This window comes from Euprymna scolopes, chromosome 12 (genome assembly GCF_053919585.1).
Source record: "Euprymna scolopes isolate OS-2025 chromosome 12, ASM5391958v1, whole genome shotgun sequence".
Classification (NCBI taxonomy): Eukaryota; Metazoa; Mollusca; class Cephalopoda; order Sepiida; family Sepiolidae; genus Euprymna; species Euprymna scolopes.
The window spans coordinates 12,728,681-12,752,967 of record NC_136493.1 but is presented as its reverse complement, the minus strand read 5'-3'; the positions used below and the strand labels follow the sequence as shown (position 1 = coordinate 12,752,967).

The following is a 24,287-nucleotide window of genomic DNA, read 5'->3' as shown; positions in this document are numbered from 1 at the left end:
GTGAGTGAATATATACTCTTACATGTATATGTAGTCTATGCACTTGATTTAGACATAGTGCGTGGCTGCATATATATGTGCTCATGCAAGTTTATATGGCCTAATATGGATTAATTGATTTCTCCGAATTAGCCTAATAATATTAATCGCAAATAATAAATAAGAAATAATACACCAAAAACAAAAATTCAAATTAATTAAAATAAATAAATAAATAAAATAAATAAATAAAAAATTAGAAAAACTTTTGTAATAACTTTTAACTATTTCGTCATAAAACATTGCATATATAAATAAATAATTATAGTCAATAAAATATTACTATGTAATTAAATTAAAGATATAAGAATCCATAAATGAGTATATATATATACTACATAACGAATTAAATAAAATACCCCCCCAGAATAGGAATAATATTACTAAAAATAAAAATAAGTAAATAAATAAATATATTGAAAAAGTAATGCAATATTATACACTTAAATATCTGTAATTAGTAATAGCCGAACTTATACAAAAGATAACACGGTTATTCCCCTTAGATCAGCTCATCAAGTAGTCTCCCTTTACAAGCCGACTTAATTAAAAATCTATGTCCCAACACCCTCCCCCAACTAGAACGCAGAAACACAAATAAACAAATAAATTAATTAATTAATTAAATCTCCTCAATATAAAATATAAATTATTATAAAATAAATAAATAAATTAGATAAAAAAAGAAATGAACAAAAAATAATTAATTATATTAAATTAAAATGCTATCAACAAGTTCCAAACTATTGTTTGCTGTGAGACTGTTACTGTTTACAACACCACATTTGAACCAAAGTCAAATAAATATCTGACGATGAGATTTTTCTCGAAATATTATATAACATGGATATACCACCAGACCAACTTTCCCAGGTAATCACGGTGCAAATATAAATACAATGTGTATATGAAATACATGAATATGTACACATGTATTTGTAAGTTGTATTAATAAAACTTTCTCACCTGCTTCGGCTTGTGTCTTTCCGTTACCTCTGCATTGTACCGCCTTCTACACATTTCAGTTAACTAAATTAAAAATATTTATCTAACCCGCAGGAGAAGCATTGCTTAAGACTTATGCACAGTCATGACAGACGAGACAAGAACAAGCTACCCTTGTGGATTAAATAAGGAAGTTCCGTTCGAAATTCTATGCAGATTCCCGAGTTAAACAGAAAGATTTCCGAGTTTGGCGAGATATATTTGAAAAAGGTCGGAGGTTAGATCGATCAAAACGTTGTGAAAATACCACTCAAGATGATAAATAAATCGAAACCCTTTATATTTTTCGCATTTCATTTTATTTTAGGAAAAAATCCCCCTTTTTAGGAAATTCTTTCTATGTTGATATTTTTTAATAGTTAAATTATTCTTATATATTCCACCCAGGCAACGCCGGGAAACGGGTCCTGTTATTTGCCGATTATTAAAAAAAAAAAAAAGCTTGGACAATTTTTTTAATCAATTGTTAAAATTACAAAAATGCAATCAATATAAGTTATCTCCCTTATTTTGCTATCATTAAACGATATAAACTAAAGAAGCACTGATGTTTTATTAGACTGGGCAAGTGTTTAGGAGAGAGATGTAGAGAAAATTCTTCGTTATTCGGATCATTATAGTTCAATTGTCACAATGCTAATCAAAAAGCTATAGTATCAGACCTGACCGTAGGCATAGACCGATTCATACCATCCAAAAAATTCCAACAAAAACCTAATAGCCAGCTATGGTTCTCCTCTGAATGTGATGCTGCCATCGCGCACAAAAATCACTTTTTCCATAGCTACCAACGTAATAGATGTACTGAGACTAAAGCTGCTTCCAGGACTGCCAGCAACCACTGTAAAAGAGTAATAAAAAATGCAAGAGAGCTATATATTCAGTCCGTTAAATCCAAAGTAGCTGAGCAGTAGCTTGGTTCCCACCAGTTCTGGCAAATAGCAAACAGGATCTTTAACAGAAACGTGTGTTCTATCCCAACTATCATCAATGGACCTGAGGTCATCTCGTCAGTATCAGACAAGGCCAGATTATTTGCCAAGACCTTTGCAGCTAACTCTACCCTATGCAATAAAGGCCATCAACTCCCCGTATTTCCTCCTATAACAGACAACACGCTATGCAACATACAAATATCTGTGCATGAGGTCGCCAAGCTAATCAAGAATCTTGATTCCAGTAAAGTAACTGGCTCTGACGGCATTCCAGTTATAGTGTTGAAAAAGCTCCAACCAGAACTTGCCCCCATACTTACAAAACTGTTTAAGCATTGCCTTAAGGAGAAGTGCTTTCCAACACCCTGGAAAACCTCATCAGTATGCCCCGTATTTAAGAATTCAGGTTAAAAGTCATCTCCCCCTCAGTACAGACCAATAAGTCTCCTGTGTGTCATGAGTAAGTTGTTGGAATTCATATTAAATAAAGAAGTAGTCAATCACCTCAACAGAAACAACCTTCTTAGTGACATGCAATATGGTTTCTGCTCTGCAAGATCTACAGCAGATGTGTTAATGGTTATATCTCATAGGATTTTCTCTTGACAAAGGCTTCCTTTCCAGGGCAATTGTTTTTAACATATCGAAGGCCTTCGATAAGGTATGGCATGAGGGCCTACTTCACAAGATTTCCAGCTACGGTATTACTGGAAATGTTTACTCAATCATTAAATCATTTCTCTCCGATAGGTTCATAAGAGTAGTGGTTGATGGGCAGAAATCAGAGGCCCTCAGTATTAATGCTGGAGTCCCTCAGGGATCAATCCTGGGCCCAACTCTCTTCCTGATCTACATCAATGATCTCCCAAAACACATACTTAAATCATTCGTTGACATCTATGCTGATGACACGGCCATCTATGGCAACACATCAAAGGCTGTAAATGACAATGTTCTCTCTGATTCTCTCTCCTCTGATCTTGAGCGCATGGTACAGTTGGGGAAGAGGTGGCTGGTCACTTTTAATGCATCCAAAACCAAGCTTCTATCTTTACATCATCAACGCTCTGATCATCTAGCATCAATTGAAATGGATGGCTTTCGTCTTTGGGAGGCTCCATGTTTTGACAAGCTTCTGGGTTTGATCTTTACTCCTGATCTGAAATAGAACACGTACATCAGGTCTGTTGCTAAGGGTGCTGGGAAAATGGTGGGATCCTTCTACCGCTCCAGAAGATATCTCACTACTGATGCAATTCTCTATCTGTATAAAAGCCAAGTACGTCCAAGGATGGAGTACTGCTGCCACATCTGGGCAAGAGCTGCTAAAAACAGCCTATCCTGCCTTGACAGAGTACAAAATAGACTTTGTGGTTTAGTGGGGGATGCCCTTTTCTCTTCCCTGCAGCCTCCTCCCAAAGAAGAGACATTGCGAGCCTATCTTTGTTTTATCGTCATTTCCATGGCAAGTGCTCGTCTGAGCTCCAATCTCTCGTTCCCCCTCGCCAATCTTTCACAAGAAACACTGGTCTGGCTGAAACTACTGTCAAAAATTTCCCCTACTCTTTATCTGTGCCTAAATCCAAACGTAGATTCCATGAGCAGAGCTTCTTTCTCAGAAGTGCACGGCTGTGGAACTCTCTTCTGTTTGCCTGTTTCCCACCTGACTACAACTTAACATAAACAAATTCCTGACAAACCGCCCCCTTAAGTAAGACACTCTATCAAATCTCCAATACCAATGATTACTACAATACTATCTGATTGATTACTGTACACGCAATAACCCTTATCCCTGAATGGCTTTCGGGCCTTGATAAGTGGTGACCCCCCATGTAAAAAAAATGACTTTTCATTTATCGAAATTAATTTCCTTTTTCCTGTTGTGTTGCAAGGAGAACACATCCGTTTTATCGAACGAGAAAAGAATGAGTTGTATCCAGGACAAAATGGCAGGTAATTCAAGCACTTGATTTTGTTCAGTTGCGTTTGGATACAATTAGGCAAGTCATAGATGTTCATCTTTGTTTTCTTCAGAAGATTTTTGCTCGCGCATCTTCTTCCAGTAAGACAATCCTCGTTCTTCGTCCGTACCTGATGATGATGATGATGATGATGATGATGATGATGATGATGATGATGAAGAAGAAGAAGAAGAAGAAGAAGAAGAAGAATAAAAATTTAATGTTATTTGAGTCATTGTAGCTGTATTATCATGATGCTGGTAAAAAGTTCTTGGATCATTTTTTTTTTATTGTTTATCGGAACTGACTTCCTCTTTCCTGTGGTTTTCGCGCATCTTTTTCCAATAAGACAATCCTCGTTCTTCGTCCGTACCTGATGATGATGATGATGACGACGACAGCAATGACAATAATGATAAGAACAACAACAATAATAATAATAATAATAATAATAATAAGAAGACAATATAACGAATAAACGTTACAGGGAATGAAGAACACCGAAGCTGCATATCTACAAGTTCTACACCCCCACCATGCATCCCCCATTGTTTCATCACCGCTCCCTCCAATAAAAAAGTGATACCAAAGAGCCGAGAAGAGTCAAGAAGGACTGAAAGACCGAGGAGAGAGCGCAAAGAGAACTGGGACCTTGGGGAGACTGAGTGCCACTGAAATTCCAGTATAAACCAATGCCCACTGCCAGCGAGAAATCAATGATAAGAGGCTGTTGCGATGATGCAAATTCATTTGCAAATGCTATCGAAGGAGGTGGAGAGAGCTGGACGTCTGGGGAGACTTGTTATCACTAAGCTTCCAGAGAACACCACAGGTTTCCAATCAGATCATTTGTTGACTTGTGTGAAAGCTCCATGTGAGCCAATAATAATAATAATAATAATAATAATAATAATAATAATAATAATAATAATAATTCTGATTTCGTTTATCAACGTCACCCTGAAAAAAGATAGATTCATTTCCAGAGGATTTCCCTCAATTCTGGCTCCAAACCAGGAGCTTTAAAGATCAAGGGATTTCCTAAGGATGTTGGTGGTACCTACAATAGCAGAGGTCTGAAGGCCGCCTAAACATCGGGGATTCGTAATTTTTTCAATTGTCCTTCCAGACGACTCGATACTACTTCTAACGTACCAACTATGACCGGGATTATTTGTGTTTTAACCCCGTGTATACGCCTTATCTTCCAGGCCAATGGAGCGTAATTGCTCCACTTCTCGTTTTCCTTCTCTGTCACATTCCTGCCCCAGGGTACTGAGAAGTCTACAATTTGCCAGTTGGGGAGACTTGTTGTCATTTAGCTTCCAGGGAACACCACATGTTGTTTTCAAGGAAATATCTTAGATGACCTGTGTGAAAGCTCCTTGTGAGCCAATAATAATAATAATAATAATGATAATAATAATAATGACAATAATAATAATGACAATAATAATAATAATTATGACAATAATAATAATAATAATGACAATAATAATAATAATGATAATGGCAATAATAATAATAATAACTGTACCCGACCACGCGTTGCTATAGCCCAGTTTGACTAAGTGTAATACACACGCAAAAAAAGGCAAAGTGTATGTTTCTTATGCTTACGTTGTCAATACTTTAGGTTTACAATGGTGGAAACATGAGGGTTTAATTTTAGTATCGACATGTTTATCAAAGGAAAATTTTTTTAGCCGATTTATTTTTTTATGTAAGTATAGTGTAATATCAATAATAGTTCGTTTTGAAAAAATGTAAAGTAAACTTTTTCAAAGTAAGTGGGAGATTAGGGTTAGGGTTAGGGTTTAGTAAGTGGGAGATTAGGGTTAGGGTTAGGGTTAGGGTTTAGTAAGTGGGAGATTGCTGATATTTGCTAAGGAAAATAGAAAAGAGTAGGGAAACTGTTTTTGTTTTTTGTTTTTTTAATCAAATAAATAGTTTTATTTTCGCACATTTATTTTTAGAAAAAAAATAATGCTGGAATATTGATGTTCAAGTGTAACCAACCGCATTTAATGAAATGACATGTCTCAGTAATGGAAATATCCCAAAAGTAACGCAAAACTATAAGGTATAATATAATAAATTAAGGAAATAGTTTTCGAAGAAATTAAAAAATGTAGCTATTTCCCATGTTTTTACGGCAGCCATAATTAGTTCTTTGGTTGAATCATCGGCAATTAGGTAGATAACATTGCTTATTGGGTAATGTCGAAGATTAGTGTCCGAAAAAAATAAAGCTACCGGAAGTGGATATGATTGATTATGTAACACAACCGAACAGAACAGAGTGACGGAATCAAGACACGCGAAACGAAACAATATATATATATATATATATATATATATATATATATATATATATATATATATATATAAAATCACTTTAGTTTTAACACTTCTTGTGTTATTACGAACCCCCCCCCCCACCCCTCAAAAAAAAAACACTTATTGGGTTATCAAATAAGAAGAAAGTATTCTAATCAGCAAAAATAGTGCAGTTTTGTGCTATCAAATAATAAAACAAATATTTTAATAAAAATAATTTAGTTTCATCACGAGCATAATAATAATCTAATAAATTATGTTATCTAATAATGTAATATTTGATAATAGTACAGGAAGTGTGTTATTTGTTTTTGTTTCGTGATAATGTTGTGAACATATGGGAGATGACGGGAGTTCATATCGGAGCCATGTATAACGGAGGACTCAGAACAGGGGATGATAATGACATTTATATACATTTACATCACGATGACGATTGTGACGATTCTTGGGGATTCATATTATTAATACGAAGCTGGGACATTTACACATTTATTTGTTAACACATTATTGATGATGGCGGGGAGGACACATAATACTTTGAGGGAGGAGTTATACAAAGTTCGTTAAAGATGATAACAAAACACATTTACCTTTTCAGTAAGTTTGGGTTAGGGTTAGGGCTACCTTTTCAGTGGGTGGAATAAAGACACAAAGACAAACAGTTACAAAATATTAGATGATTTCTTTATTCCCCAGCCGCCCGATTGATGATGTCAGAAATTTAAACTGTATAGCTACGTGGTCTCTCTTCGACCCCTCGCCTCTACGGGCATCAGCTCCCAGTCTCAACTGACTCTATCACTGTGACTGTGATTGTCTGATCATCTCCCTAACTTCGAACCTCATCTCAATATATCGAGAATCTTCTTTGTTTATAATGTCAGATGTGTGCTGTTAACCAACGGGACTAAATTTTCACGTGGATTTATAGATGTCTGTCCAAACACACTTTTGGCAAACAAAAAATTTCCAATTTTAATTGTTCAATATCTAACATATTTTTAATCCTTATCTTTAAAATCGATTTGTCCATTTTTTTAACTGACATATTTAATATCCAGTTATTTCTAAAAGAATACACAATCGACTGCATTCCTAGGATTTCAATTTATCCATTTTCTTTTGCCTACAGGGTTCGATTCTAGCCTTTTCCTAATATCATTTCCACTTATCTAGTCTGCCTTCTTACTTACATGAGAAGGGGACAGCCCTTCTTATGTAACAATAACACAAGAATTGTTAAAAGTATACTAATGTTTCTGAATAAACAATAAGTAGTTGTCATTGTGTGTGCAAATTAAAAAACGAACACGTTCCGTACTCATCGGCCGAAAATATATGGTTTTAGTACCCTAGCATAAGTATAAATACAATAAATACCGAATCCAAAACATATTGTAAATACGCACGCCGTGCAATCACACACGCACACAAATAGGAGATGTACATGAATCGGATAGCTGCTAAATTCAAATATAAACCAAATAATGGAAAATGTAAATATACTCAGTATTGATATATTTATTTACTGGCATATAAGTAGAAATAAAACAAATTAAAAATAAATATTCTCTGCACACACGACCACTCAGATGAACACACGCAACCACAAACTGTAACGGAATTGGCTTGGACCGACTGTGTAAACAAAGTAACGGAGGAAAAAATGGAAACGTAAATATACTCAATATATATATATATATATATATATATATATATATATATATATATATATATATATATATATATATATATATGAATTTATTCATAGTTATCCGGAGAAGTTGCAATTTACTAATGTGTATACACATGTATAATTTTTACCAATGTATTTAACAACAGAAGATGTGGTTTTTGAATCAGAAGTCAACCCCCATCCTTCATACTCTCCTGACCTTGCACCCTCTGACTTTCAGCTCTTCCCAGCCATGAAGTTGTTTTTGAAAGGAATGCGTTTCTCAGATGATACAGCCTTTATTTCTGAAGTCACGTCGTGGTTGGAGGACCAACCTGGGGTGTTCTACAAAAACGGTATGCAAAGCTCCATCAAACGATGGGAGAAATGCATAACTCTGGGTGGTTCCTATGTAGAGAAAGACTAATAACTGTGCCAAGTTTCGTTGCTCTACTCCTATGAGAAGTGGGTCAGGGGCATTACTTATTGCACGCTCTTCGTAAGGATTAGTAATGAATTATTTGGACTACAATTGTTCTTATAGAAATCACTCCAGGCAAGGCGTGAAACCACTTGATATAAGGAGCTAGCGAGAAGAAAAGATAATTATCACAACTATTAAGATTTCTTATTCCACCATGCATAATCTTTTACAGACAATAATCATATCAAATAATAGGAAAATTTAAAGCAACTCAAACAATCACCTTCCGCGTATCTCCTAAAACTAAACACAACTGCTAAATTAAACAATATTGCACACTAAAAAATGACTACATCCATAAAGATGTTATATATTCGTGTACTGTAACAGAGCTATCATCTATAACAGACCAAACCACTCATTCACATACACTATTCCTCATTAATTCACATATCAATAATTCAGCGTTAGAAAATGAATCCGATTTCTCAACCATCAACAACAGCAATTTACCTATTAATCCCCACAGTAGCAATGTCTTTGATTTCAGACAGTTTTTTTAACCATGTAAGCCTCACTCTCAATACATCAGCGAATATCAATTATAAATATTCACTCCTCCCTAACCTTAATAGAAATTTCCACATTAACAATACACTCCAGATACCTTCCAAATCCCACACCTACATCAGCGCTGCCTCTACATTAATTACGGTACGTATTTCTAACCACATATATTCTTTTAACAATGAAAATATTGATAACTAGCAGGACCCGTTAACCGGCGCTGCCCAGTGGTAGCATCTCCCCGCGTAAAAAATAAAGCATGGTTGGTGTTTTTGTTGTATCTCAATCACCAACCTCTTCATGTTAAGAACAGCTTTCGGAATAGACACCCCATTTTGTGAGTGTGAGTGTTTAGACAGAAATGTAAGGTATGTAATAATCAAAAATAATTTATTGAGCTTTGTGACCTATTTGCATAGAAAAATTAAAAACAAAGCATTCAATAATAGTTATAATAGATTAAAGTACGCACAAATAGTTTTGAACTTCAATGATATTTTGCATTATGACATATTTGTGTGTAAAATAAAAAAGGAAACATTTAATATTAGTTAATCTCTGTGCGAGACCTCCGGAAAGAAAATTTATAAAATGTAAGTAAACACCTATAAAGAAATGTAAATAGCAGCGATTGCCAGTTCGAGCACAAAAAAAAGAAAGAAAAAGAAAGAAAAAGAAAAAAGAAAAAAAATTACCTGCATTAGCGAGGCGCGAACGTATAACGTCAGAAGTGAAAGTAGATGTTAAAAAAAAAACAAAGAAACATGTTAATCGAGTGAGCCATGGTGAAAGTCTGACGTTTGGAACTTCGAAATAACGACATTTAAACGTGACGTAACGTGACGCGTGAATGAAATGAAGTCAAAACACTCTCCCTCTCTCTCCCTCTCTCTCCATTTCTCTCCATCTCTCTCTGTATCTGTATCTATCTTATCTATGTCTGTTTCTCTGTCTCTATGTTTCTGTCTGTCTGTCTGTCTGTCTGTCTGTCTCTCTCTCTCTATCTATCTATCTATCTATCTATCTATCTTTATTATCTATTGCTAAGCGGGTTTGTCGGGGATATGTACGACGAGAGGGCATAAGTGCAAAGAGTTCACCAGAGCACATTCCATTAAAATATTTGTAAAACAGGCACAGTGGCTTGGGACAGGGTTTGGAGCTTAGTTGACAAAGTGAGACCTATTAGATTGAAAACTCTTTTTTTTATCCTATCCAAGAGGGAGAGGCTAGTGGTAGATGCGCCATCCAAGATGTGGCAACAATACTCCATGTATGGGTGAATGATGGCCGTGTAGATGGACAGAATACTCTCAGGTGTGAGTAGTCTTCTAGATCGATAAAGGAAACCCACCTTCTTAGCAGCAGCCTCCGCAATGTCCTCAATGTATTTGTTCCCGTTCATATTGCCCGCGAATGTTAGGCCGAGGAGTTTGAAGGAAGAATTCTTAGGTAGGATGTTATTTATCATGGATAAAGGCAGTTGGAGAGGCGTCTTGTAAAACGAGAGAAACTAAGTCTTACTAGCATTCTATGTTACCATCCGTTCTTCCCTCATGCATGTTATAGAGCGTTGTATACCCATCTCGGACACAATATTATCAGGGAGGTCGTTTATGAATATAAGGGATGATAGTTGTCCAATGATCGACCCCTAAGACACTCCCGCATTAATCTTATGTTACTTCCTATTTCCTAAGCTTGATTACCGTCTTACTAGCATTTTATTTGTCTCAACATTTGCCTCGCTATCGATTCGCCAGTTACTTAAACGACCCGTAAATTTACTGCCATCCAAGCACTCTGGCTACTCCTTTGGGGTCTTTCAATATTATCTAACGAAACACCCAAAATATGCTAATTAGTATAATTTTCTAGTATTTATAATTTATATAACCTTCTTATTTAATTTTGTAGTATTTATAATTTATATAACCTTTTTATTTAATTTTCTAGTATTTATAATTTATATAACCTTCTTATTTAATTTCCAATTTAGACTCTAATCCACCATGTGCAATCCTAGACGTTTAAATTCTCAATAAAAATCGATTAAACATTCAATATGTGCTTTTTGCGCACTCATTCCCCTAAACAACGTTGAGCCTAATTAGTACCAGATGGGTGACCATTTGGGAATTCTAGGCGCTGTATGTGCTCTCCGCTTATCTCGGCATTTATTTTCGGTCGTCCTGTACATACAATTCACTTGCCACTGATATTTAATAATGCTGACTCAAGTAGAGGTATGGTTAGAGATTGCACGCCTCCCGCCACAAAAAATTCACGCGCAGACACCCTTAAGTGTCAAAGACTGGAGGAGCCTGTGTTATTTCCCTACGTGCTGTTAGGTCCTTTATCTGAAATATATTTTATCTTAAGTGAACATTCTTGGATATAATCAATTTAATATAGTGGTACAGTCAAATCTTGCTACTATACCACTGTCGCTATTATACCTGTTGCGGACCAGGATATAAATATCCTAAGTCGCTACAAAAGAAAATAATGAAACGAATGGAAAGAAGGAAACAAAACTCAATTGCTGGATAAAATAAACATGTTTATTTTCTGTTGAAAAATGAATGTTTTAGGTGTAACACGTGTTCATGTCCGCGCGTGGAAAGAGGTGTGAGTAAAGTAGTGGAAATGGGAATGATAGTCCAACGCGTAGACAAAGACAAAGATAGAGGGTTGACATCAGTAAAGCTGCGCGCACATGGCGGTACTTGTCCACATGGTAATGTCTTCAAGCCACTAGCTGTGGACGCGAACTTGTCCGGTTGATGGACCGACGCAAAAGGGAAAAAAGAGTGAGAAAGTCAATCCAGTTCATGGAGAGAGAAAGCATGTAAAGTGTACATACTGTCTGTTAGCTCTTGTCCCACTTACAGTAACAGAGGGCGTGATGTGCGCGGGCGCGCCCCGAAATGGCGCGCGGTTGGTCCGTCGACGTTCAGGTTGGAAGCTGGTTCGGAAAGAAAGCAAAAGCTTAGTTTTCTTGCTTTTATAGTTGTTTCCGGTGTTCTTTGCGCATGTGTGGATTTCCTTTAAAGGGGAAATGACGTTGCCCATGTGTGCGTACATGTGCGCGTATGTGTGTGTGTACGTTAGTGTGTGCGTGTGTGTGTGTGCGCATGAATGTGAGTGCATGTACGTGAACGTGAATATATGTACGTGTGCGTACGTGCGCGCGTATGTTTGTGTGCGCGTATGTTTATGACAAGAAAAGTGGCTTGAAATTTGAATGCGTATTTTGTGTGAGACTAGAACAGGCTTGCACATACCACTTGTGCTCGGCCCCGACAAAATTCAATACAAAATAAATTTGCTACTGTCACTATTGTGTGTGTTGTGTTTTCGAGTTCAATTTTTTTTATTTTATTTTTTTTTTATTAATTTATTTTTTCAGATTTAGTCGACACGTGTTTTTATTTGAGAAAATAAGGCCGTTTTCATAAACACTAGTTACTATGCCACTCTAGTTACTCTGGCAATTTTGCCCAGTCCCGACGAATGACATACTAGCGAGATTTGACTGTAGTGTTGAATTTACTTTCAATTTAAATTTATTACTTAAGTAATAACAATTTACTTTTCTTTTTCTTTTATACTTTTTAGAGTGTTTTTCTCATACTTTCTCTTTTGTGGAGGATACTTTTTTCTCGTACTTTCTCTTTTGTGGAGGTTACCTTTTTCTCGTACTTTCTCTTTTGTGGAGGATACTTTTTTCTCGTACTTTCTCTTTTGTGGAGGATACTTTTTTCTCGTACTTTCTCTTTTGTGGAGGATACTTTTTTCTCGTATTTCTCTTTTGTGGAAGATACTTTTTTCTCGTACTTTCTCTTTTGTGGAAGATACTTTTTTCTCGTACTTTCTCTTTTGCGGAAGATACTTTTTTCTCGCACTTTCTCTTTTGTGGAAGATACGTTTTTCTCGTACTTTCTCTTTTGTGGAGGATACTTTTTTCTTGTACTTTCTCTTTTGTGGAGGTTACTTTTTTCTCGCACTTTCTCTTTTGTGGAAGATACTTTTTTCTCGCACTTTCTCTTTTGCGGAAGATACTTTTTTCTCGTACTTTCTCTTTTGTGGAAGATACTTTTTTCTCGCACTTTATCTTTCGTGGAAGATACTTTTTTCTCGTACTTTCTCTTTTGTGGGGAATACTTTTTCTTGTACTTTCTCTTTTGTGGAGGATACTTTTTTCTCGTACTTTCTCTTTTGTGGAGGATACTTTTTTCTCGTACTTTCTCTTTTGTGGAGGATACTTTTTTCTCGTACTTTCTCTTTTGTGGAGGATACTTTTTTCTCATACTTTCTCTTCTGTGGAAGATACTTTTTTTCTCGTACTTTCTCTTTTGTGGAGGATACTTTTTTCTCGTACTTTCTCTTTTGTGGAGGATACTTTTTTCTCGTACTTTCTCTTTTGTGGAAGATACTTTTTCTCGTACTTTCTCTTTTGTGGAGGATACTTTTTTCTCGTACTTTCTCTTTTGTGGAGGATACTTTTTTCTCGTACTTTCTCTTTTGTGGAGGATACTTTTTTCTCGTACTTTCTCTTTTGTGGAGAATACTTTTTTCTCGTACTTTCTCTTTTGTGGAGGATACTTTTTTCTCGTACTTTCTCTTTTGTGGAGGATACTTTTTTCTCGTACTTTCTCTTTTGTGGAGGTTACTTTTTTCTCGTACTTTCTCTTTTGTGGAGGATACTTTTTCCTCGTACTTTCTCTTTTGTGGAGGATACTTTTTTCTCGTACTTTCTCTTTTGTGGAGGATACTTTTTTCTCGTACTTTCTCTTTTGTGGAAGATACTTTTTTCTCGTACTTTCTCTTTTGTGGGGGATACTTTTTTCTCGTACTTTCTCTTTTGTGGAGGATACTTTTTTCTCATACTTTCTCTTCTGTGGAAGATACTTTTTTCTCGTACTTTCTCTTTTGTGGAAGATACTTTTTTCTCGTACTTTCTCTTTTGTGGAGGATACTTTTTTCTTGTACTTTCTCTTTTGTGGAAGATTCTTTTTTCTCGTACTTTCTCTTTTGTGGAAGATACTTTTTTCTCGTACTTTCTCTTTTGTGGGGGATACTTTTTTCTCGTACTTTCTCTTTTGTGGAGGATACTTTTTTCTCATACTTTCTCTTCTGTGGAAGATACTTTTTTCTCGTACTTTCTCTTTTGTGGAAGATACTTTTTTCTCGTACTTTCTCTTTTGTGGAGGATACTTTTTTCTTGTACTTTCTCTTTTGTGGAAGATTCTTTTTTCTCGTACTTTCTCTTTTGTGGAAGATACTTTTTTCTTGTACTTTCTCTTTTGTGGAAGATACTTTTTTCTCGTACTTTCTCTTTTGTCGAGAATAATTTTTTCTCGTACTTTCTCTTTTGTGGAAGATACTTTTTTCTCGTACTTTCTCTTTTGTGGAGGATACTTTTTCTCGTACTTTCTCTTTTGTGGAGGATACTTTTTTCTCGTACTTTCTCTTTTGTGGAGGATACTTTTTTCTCGTACTTTCTCTTTTGTGGAGGATACTTTTTTCTCGTACTTTCTCTTTTGTGGAAGATACTTTTTTCTCGTACTTTCTCTTTTGTGGAGGATACTTTTTTCTCGTACTTTCTCTTTTGTGGAGGATACTTTTTTCTCGTACTTTCTCTTTTGTGGAGGTTACTTTTTTCTCGTACTTTCTCTTTTGTGGAGGATACTTTTTCCTCGTACTTTCTCTTTTGTGGAGGATACTTTTTTCTCGTACTTTCTCTTTTGTGGAGGATACTTTTTTCTCGTACTTTCTCTTTTGTGGAAGATACTTTTTTCTCGTACTTTCTCTTTTGTGGGGGATACTTTTTTCTCGTACTTTCTCTTTTGTGGAGGATACTTTTTTCTCATACTTTCTCTTCTGTGGAAGATACTTTTTTCTCGTACTTTCTCTTTTGTGGAAGATACTTTTTTCTCGTACTTTCTCTTTTGTGGAGGATACTTTTTTCTTGTACTTTCTCTTTTGTGGAAGATACTTTTTTCTCGTACTTTCTCTTTTGTGGAGGATACTTTTTTCTCGTACTTTCACTTTTGTGGAAGATACTTTTTTCTCGTACTTTCTCTTTTGTGGAAGATACTTTTTTCTCGTACTTTCTCTTTTGTCGAGAATAATTTTTTCTCGTACTTTCTCTTTTGTGGAAGATACTTTTTTCTCGTACTTTCTCTTTTGTGGAAGATACTTTTTTCTCGTACTTTCTCTTTTGTGGAAGATACTTTTTTCTCGTACTTTCTCTTTTGTGGAGGATACTTTTTTCTCGTACTTTCTCTTTTGTGGAAGATACTTTTTTCTCGTACTTTCTCTTTTGTGGAGGATACTTTTTCTCGTACTTTCTCTTTTGTGGAGGATACTTTTTTCTCGTACTTTCTCTTTTGTGGAAGATACTTTTTTCTCATACTTTCTCTTTTGTGGAAGATACTTTTTTCTCGTACTTTCTCTTTTGTGGAGGATACTTTTTTCTCGTACTTTCTCTTTTGTGGAGGATACTTTTTTCTCGTACTTTCTCTTTTGTGGAAGATACTTTTTTCTCGTACTTTCTCTTTTGTGGAGGATACTTTTTTCTCGTACTTTCTCTTTTGTGGAAGATACTTTTTTCTTGTACTTTCTCTTTTGTGGAGGATACCTTTTTCTCGTACTTTCTCTTTTGTGGAGGATACTTTTTTCTCGTACTTTCTCTTTTGTGGAGGATACTTTTTTCTCGTACTTTCTCTTTTGTGGAGGATACTTTTTTCTCGTACTTTCTCTTTTGTGGAAGATACTTTTTTCTTGTACTTTCTCTTTTGTGGAGGATACCTTTTTCTCGTACTTTCTCTTTTGTGGAGGATACTTTTTTCTCGTGCTTTCTCTTTTGTGTAGGATACTTTTTTCTCGTACTTTCTCTTTTGTGGGGATACTTTTTTCTCGTATTTTCTCTTTTGTGGAAGATACTTTTTTCTCGTACTTTCTCTTTTGTGGAGGATACTTTTTTCTCGTACTTTCACTTTTGTGGGGGATACTTTTTTTCTCGTACTTTCTCTTTAGGGGGATGTATTTTCGTTTTCTTATTATTTTTAGGTTATTTTCCTTAACCTTTCTTTGTTTGTATGGTGTATGTTTTATTATTCCTTTTTTGGTTGAGAGTATTTTTTTAATTCTTTCTTTAGGGTATTTTCCTATACTTTTTTTATCAGGGAATATATTTTACTTCAACATCCAGAAAGTAGTTTTATATTAACAAGTCGGTGTAAACCAACTTCCACACCTAGAACCCTATCGGCCATATAAATCATCATGGCATATAACACCACTCCAGCACCACTTTTTTCCTTTTTTCTCCCTTTATTTGTTTATTCTTTTTATAGTGATTTTTGTTTGTTTGCGGAAATTACTTTCAACTTCAACCACTAAGCTAAAGTGTGCGTTAACATCTGGTGCCATAACCGCCACAATTATCTATCAAGTTTATCTTGATATCAAATACCACGAGAAGCGGATATTTTTTTAAGAAAGAGCACAACCCATTTCATAATCTGTTGTAGAAAAAAGCGAAGAGGAAAGCAGAATTGAAGATCTGGTTCACATGTGACGACCAGCTGCTGGAGGCATTGGCCATTTTTGAATGGAAATTACAAGAGATCGTCAAAAATGGTAGAATCAGCATAACTTTCTATGTTGAAATGAATTGATGACGTGAATTATCTTTCTCTATATCCATATATGTGTGGGGAGTGGAGGCTCCCCAAATTGTAGAGCCATGCTAATCTCGGGAAGACAAGCAAAGACGGTAGTTTCCCGTTAATTTCTGTTATTGATTCGGGATTACATCTCCCCCAGTGAGTTAACCGCGCCCTCAGATACAAACCTGGAACTTTCTACGACTCTTTGCGGTACATCTGGTACTAGCCAGGTTCATCGTTGCTTAACTTCGGTGATCTGGCGAGAACTAGTACGTCAACCTGATTGTGCCGTATATATAATAATATATAATATATAATATAAAAATATTAATACTAATGCATATAACTTGAATCGTTGATCAAATAGGGACATTACATCCATTAGGGGTAGGATAAATATGCTCTTTATACCTAAGTATTTCGAAGCCTAATGCTTCTCATCAGAAGATGAGAGAAGGTGAATTAACGATTAAATTTCTATGCATTAGTATATATTTTTTTATATTTTCGTTCTGTTATTCTTTCTCTTCTATATAAGCACAACCTCAATTGTCGATAATTCTCCTCTTAAAGAATTTTTTCGAATTCTTCTTGGCTCCCATATATATATATATATATATATATATATATATATATATATATATATATATATATATATATGTTCTTCTTCTTCTTTTTCTTCTTCTTCTTCTTCTTATATCGTTTTTCCAATCATGATAACCACTTCTGTCTAACCGTATGGCTCGACTTTTGGTGCGTGAAGTGAAGAAAGATCCGCGAATAACTCGTTCTGAACTCAAGAAAATATTAGAAGCATCTGGGGTATATGTATGAAAGACTACAATTAGGACAGTGCTTCGAAAGAAAGGATTCCAATCGTGGAAACTTTAAAAAAAAACCTCCTCTGTTAAAGCCAATTCATATTAAGAATCGTTTTAAATTGCCAAAGAACATTTGGAGAAACCTTCAAGTTTGGGGGATAAAATATTATGGTCAGACAAAACGAAAATTGAGTTATTTGGTCGAAATAGTGTACGACATGTCTGGAGACAGAAGAACTCAGCGTTTGACCCAAAGAATACCATCCCTACAGTGAAGTTTGGAGGCGGAAGTATAATGGTTTGAGGTTGTTTCTCTTCAGCTGACCCTGGAAAACTTCACATCATAGAAGGAAAAATGTATTCTCAAATGTATCGGGCTATACTTGACGACAATCTCTTGAAGTCTGCAGAGGATTTGAACTTGCCTAATGGTTGGATATTCCAGCAAGACAACGATCCCAAGAACACGGTTAAGACAACTACTGCATGGTTTCGGGAGAAGGAAATAAAGGTATTAAGATGCTCAATTCAATCACCTGACCTCAAATCAATTGAAAATCTGTGGCGAGAGTTGAAGTTGATTGTACAAAAGAGAGATTCGAGGAATCTGAGAGAACTTAAACGAATCTGCCAAGAAGAGTAGGATAAAATTCCAGTTAACATTTGTAACAATCTTGTAAGGAATCCCAAACGTTTGGAAGCTGTTATAGCGAGTAAAGGTTATATTACTAAAAACTAATATTATTTTTTTCTTTGTGTTGGATACTTTTTGAAACTTAGATATCACACACACACACACACACACACACACACACATATATATATATATATATATATATATATATACTTCATTTACTCACATAAAATTCATATACAAATGTATAAATTTATACGTAAACTTTAATTATTTACTTCAAAAGTACTCAATACGTAGTTAGACTTATGCGCATAAGCCTGACGAATCATAGAGTGGATGAAACGCGGAATATTCAGTGTAGCTTAATCGCCATATATATTTTATAAATTACTATATATATATATATATATATATATATATATATATATATATATATATATATATAAAAGTGAACGTGTCTGTCTGTCTGTCTGTGTGTCTGTGTGTCTGTCTGTCTGTGTACATTTCCCTACGCAATAACTCTGTCAATTTTTAGTCTATAGACTCGAAATTTGAAATACCGGGTACTGAGATGACAGAAATTTGGCTGTTAAGGGGTCAAATTTCAACGATTTGACCTTTAAGAACTCTACCAAACTCCTCCGACAATTTTGGGTCTAGACACTTGAAATTTTAGATTTAGGTTCCTTGAACATGGATCTAACTTAATAAAGTGATTTGAGCCCGAAACAATAAATTTTAAGGGGTCATAATAGGGGTCAAAGTTTTAAAAAATTAACCATTTTTTTTGTTTTTTTGCTTTTTTTGCACAGCATACACCTCCAAACACCCGAGCAACGCCGGGCACCCCTGCTAGTATATATATATATATATATATATATATATATATATATATATATATATATATATATATCCACTTATATAGTGTTTCCTTTTCAGATTAAATATGTTTTTAACTCATTTCAAAGTGTTTTAACATGTTTTATTAACTGTTTGCTCGTATATATATATACTTTCGCTACTCGTTCTTGTTATGTTCGTTTTTGTTTACTTATATATATAATTAACTTAGCTGAAATAGGATACTTCGTCTACAGAACATATCTTTTAAATAAAAGTAAAAAAAAAAGTTGTAACTATTCTTTTAAGTAAAAGTAAAAAAAGATGCATTAAATATAGCATATACGAGTTGGTATTATGATTCCCGCTTTCTTCCTGTATGCCTTTCTCTCTCCCCCCCTTTCCCCTTCCCTCTCCCCTTTTCTCTCTCTCCCTCTCTCTCTTTCACTTTCTCTCCCCTTCTTTCTCCTGTCTGTATTATTTTTTACATTTCCTATTAAGTCTCGTAAAGTTTTTTTTTTTTTTTTTTTATTATTATTATTATTATTATTATTATTATTATTATTATTTCTTCTTCTTCTAATTTAATAGCATATTTGTAGAAACAATGAATCAAACAATAAATAGCCCTCTTATTTTTATCGGAATTTTGCACAGAGGTGCTAGACTGAGCTCAAGTCTTTTAGTTTCTCCTTGTAAGACATAGTAATAAATTGTCAGACTCATCGTTCCTGTGTCTTCTGATTAAAAGTAAAGTGTAGTATCTGTTCTGATAGGACATATATTTTTGTCGTTGCTTATCTAAATTAAGGCAATTTTCAGTTCCAATATAGAGTTCCAGTTTATGACCTATATAAATAGAGAGTATCTTTTCCCATTCGATTTTTTTGCGGATGGTATTTTTTTTAACATTCTATCTTTTCTGAGGGGGTATTTTTTTATAATTCCTATTTTTATGGAGGGTATTTTTCTTTCTTTTTTCTTTACCGTGAAGAGTATTTTTCTTATTCTTTCTTCTATGAGGGGTATTTTTCTTATTCTTTCTTTTCTGTGGAGGGTGTTTTTCTTATTCTTTTTTTTTTCTGTTGAGGGTATTTTTCCTTATTGTTTTTTTCTCATACTTTCTTTTCATGTTGGGGATTTTTTTTTTCTGCTGCATTCAGAAAATAATTTAATATGCTCAAGTAAACCGAAATGTAAAGGCATATCTTTACCTAAAACCTTATCGGCCATATAAGATATCTTGACATATAACACCGCCTACATACATCACTACATTTTTTTTTTTGGTTTTGTTTCTTCATTTCTTTTTATTGTGGGTATTAGTTTGTAAAACACGGAAATGAGTTCAGTCTTTACCACTAAACAAAATGCACAGCAACATCTGTGACTTTAACTGCCACCTTCGCCATCTTGATATATGAAACCACGAGAAGCGGAGACATGTTTTAAGAAATGCACAGCGTAAGGTTAATGTAGATAAGAGTGAAGACGAAAGCCGAGGAGCAGATTCGCAAACGACGATCAAATAACGAGGAACTTTAACTGCGTTTAAATCGAAAATATTATTACGAACGATAGTGTCGAAAAATGGCGGCATCAGAACAAACTTCTATGTTGAAACCAATCAAAACACTCGATGACGTAAGTGATTTATCTTGTTCTTTCTATATATTATAATTGAAACCAGTTAATTTGTCAAATAATAAAGTTTTTTTTTTTTACTCTTTTTAATTCCAAACAAATTATATTGCTACTTGGCATATGGGGACTACTGTTTGAGATCGTGTCTAACGGGGGATTGTGGGGAGTTGAGCAAATATCTGTTTACATTTAAACTTCTGCATTTGAATTGACTTTACAAATTCTCAGCAAATCTTCATTTAATTAAAAGATTGAAAGTTTTCGTTGCTTTTTACATTCAATAATTTTATGAATAGAAATTAAAATATGCATAAAAAACAATTAGTTGTAGCGTTATAACAATTTAGTTCAATGAATAATTCAAACGATACCGTAATAAGTACGTGTTACTTTTAAAATCCTATTAAAATAAAATTGAATTAAAAAAAAAATGAATCTATAAAAATACGGCCAATGTGAGAAACATAGATCCCAATGATACTTTTTTGATTTCACAAGAATTTGTTCTTTCGATTTTTGTGTATTATTGTATTGTATAATTGTATATATACATATATATATATATATATATATATATATATATATATATATATATATACATAAAACTATTAAAAGTGTATTCAATTTTTATTTTTTATCATTCGTTAGAAAACTATTTAGTCAGTAAGTCGTGGGGAGGCAAGTAAATTACTGTATCAATTGCTCTGTCGAATTCACTATAGTACTAATGGTAATTCAAGGGATCATCAGTTGTTTACCATGAAACACTATTTCGGGGATTCAATATATATATATATATATATATATATATATATATATATATATATATATATACTAAAATAAAACATCAAGCTGGCACGAAAATTCAACACAAACGCAAAAAAGTAAAAGGAAAATTGACCACCCAGCATAGCCATATCCCAAGCATAACTGAATCATACTGGACACTACTTAAACAACGCGAAGCATATGTAGCCACCTACCTTGAAAATGCTTCTGTGAAAACTGATATAGTTATATGGAATAAGTCAAAGAGAGTGGCAACCTTGATTGAAGTGAGTATCCCTAATGATGGGGGTCTGAAAGGGAGAAACAGACCAAATATCCAGGTCTCATGTATGATATGAAAAGAAATTTGAATCTTAAAGAGATATCAATCATACGAATTCAAGTGAAATAAAGTTATTTGTTTTGTTTTGAGAACTATATTCAACAGTTGACGGTGGATCATTGCGGACACGTCAAATAAAACTAGTTAAGCACCTTTTATGCTGAGCACATAAGCAAAGACATGTTTCAAAACGAAACAAACGATATTCAAACCATCTTTACCTTTCCAACTGTAATTTTTCACTCAAATTTTCAAGATTTCGATTGCATAGGAATTATTAAGGAGTCACTAACAAGGTCCCCTGTGATTGGATGAAAACCAACCAATCATAGGTTTCCTTTTTAGATTCCTCTCCAACACTATGAGAGCGGTTTTTTCGAATTCTCCACCTCTTTTGCTTGTCGGGCATCGAAGACAATACGTGTCTGTCAGCTCTCATTGCCATTTTTACCAGATACGTGAGGAGTTCCGACAGCAATTGCAGCACCAAAGAAATCAACGCTCCCTTTTTTTCTCAACCTGGCCAAAACTTCACGGGGAGGAAACATCGTTAACAGGACGAATCCCACAGATAAGTTCCACAAAACGCGACTGCTTTTGCAAGGAAACATTCTTTCTTCCTCATGTTTCCTAATGAATACAAGTTTTCTTCATAGCAATTTTCATTTGTGTTGTATTCCCGTTTTCTTGTCGACGACACATTATTTTGTTACCGTCTATAGTTGGGAAAACCCCGACAATTGTTGATCCCAAGGGTAAAGCAGCATTGCTTGGGAATGTTTCTAGTTATTTATAAATAGTTGATCGAAACATAGTCACGACTGTGTAGCGATAACTAAATGTTTATGTAAAAAATAAATAAAATGCATATATATATATATATATATATATATATATATATATATATATGGAGAGAGAGAGAGAGAGAGAGAGAGAGAGAGAGAGAGAGGGAGAGATGTTGTTGTGTTTTGGTTTTAGCGATATGTTTTAAATTAATTCAATCATTTACGAAAGTGCATTTTTACCTAAATGCGAGTTGGGAATAATTTTCCCTTTTAACCAATTTGGTACCCCCACATGGAGAGCGGTATATATATATTATTTTTGGAATGGATAATTACATTTTAAAAATAATATATATATATATATATATATATATATATATATATATATATATATATATATATATATATATATATATTCTTCAGAATATTTTTTATTTAACAATCAGTTGGTATGGAAACCTACGATTATAAGATTTACAAAATATTACTGGTGGTAATATTCTATAAGTTATCCCATCTAAATAAAAATTACTCGATATGCAAGATAGAGCAAATAAATTAAATTGTGATTCAATGAATTCCAAAAAAAAAATCCTTATTGAAAGTGGTTGAGTTTCATATCAAAGATTTTTATTATTCTAAGCAAGACAAAGAATACTTTAGAAAATTAATCTCCTTAACCTATAGGGTTCCGATGTCTACCATCTCATCAGAGGAGAGAAAATATTAGCAAATATTTATAAATATTTGCTAATATTTTCTCGGTTCAAATGAAGATGATTTCGTCCTTTATTAAGAGTAAACAAGGAACTTACTTGGGTGATAAATAATGAATAAGCAAACAGGTCTTTTTAGGTGGGTGTCAATTTGTATTCTCTTGGATGGTAAATAAGGAAGAAGATAAAAGTAATATTTCTGTATAAGTTGATTTGTATGTTGTGTAATGAAAGTCGTGAGAGTACTTCATATTGAAATACTGAAATATTTTTAAAAAATAAAGTCAGGACTGCATATGTAAAAAGGACAACTTTTCAATATTCTTTTCAAAATGATATTAAAAGGTTTTCAATCACACAAAAAGTTTGTGCAACAAGTTTGTAGCAAAAAATGCAATCGAAAGAAAGCTTTAGTCAGACTCGAAAAAGTGAACAGATTCTACCAAAAATGAAAATGGAATTGACAAACATGCATGTCCCTGCCAATATTATAATCAAAATGTCAGTTTTCTGACTTTCTCTGTGGAAAACTGCTGTACTGAGCAAAACTAATGTGATTTTTGGATTTAGCGCATCAGATTTGCCCTAAATCAACTAAAATAAATTGTTGTTGATCAATGAATTATCCAAACATTTATTGAATTAAAATAAAAATAAGAAAATAGACGTTTTTACAAAATCAATTTACACAAAGTAAGTGATTTTTTTGTTTTGTTTTGTTTTTAGAAAGTTTAAAAAAAAAAAAGAAAGAAAATTTAGAAAGAATTAAAATAAAATTAAGAAATTCTAATAACACAGGATTTATTTATTTATTCATTTATTTATTCATTTTTCAAATTTTCAATTTTCTTAACAAAAGATATTGACTCCAATTCAATCCAATGTATTTATACAGCCATTTTCGGAGAAATCATATAGAAAAGTTTAGAGATTTCTTGAATTGTCTCCCCTTCAAAATTGTATTGCCTCCCCTTCTGATATGAGCTCTTCAAACTAAAATAATAAAAACAACGTCCTTCCGTGACAGCCGTGCATAATTGCCAAGAAAAACTACGAGCTAGAAGTTAATATGTGCATAAGTTTGATTTTTCCTGTCAGTGTG

At 34.0% G+C, this 24,287-nt stretch overlaps 1 protein-coding gene across 1 annotated transcript in view; it reads left to right on the top strand.

Moving 5' to 3' along the window:
* Positions 1-20,102: 20,102 nt before the first annotated feature.
* Positions 20,103-24,287, top strand: part of LOC145291193 (solute carrier family 23 member 1-like) — a 182,140-nt gene continuing 177,955 nt past the window's right edge. The window contains exon 1 of the mRNA XM_080136771.1: positions 20,103-20,573. Coding sequence (XP_079992897.1) covers positions 20,520-20,573 — 54 coding nt within the window. The 5' untranslated portion in view covers positions 20,103-20,519. The remainder of the gene's footprint in view (positions 20,574-24,287) is intronic.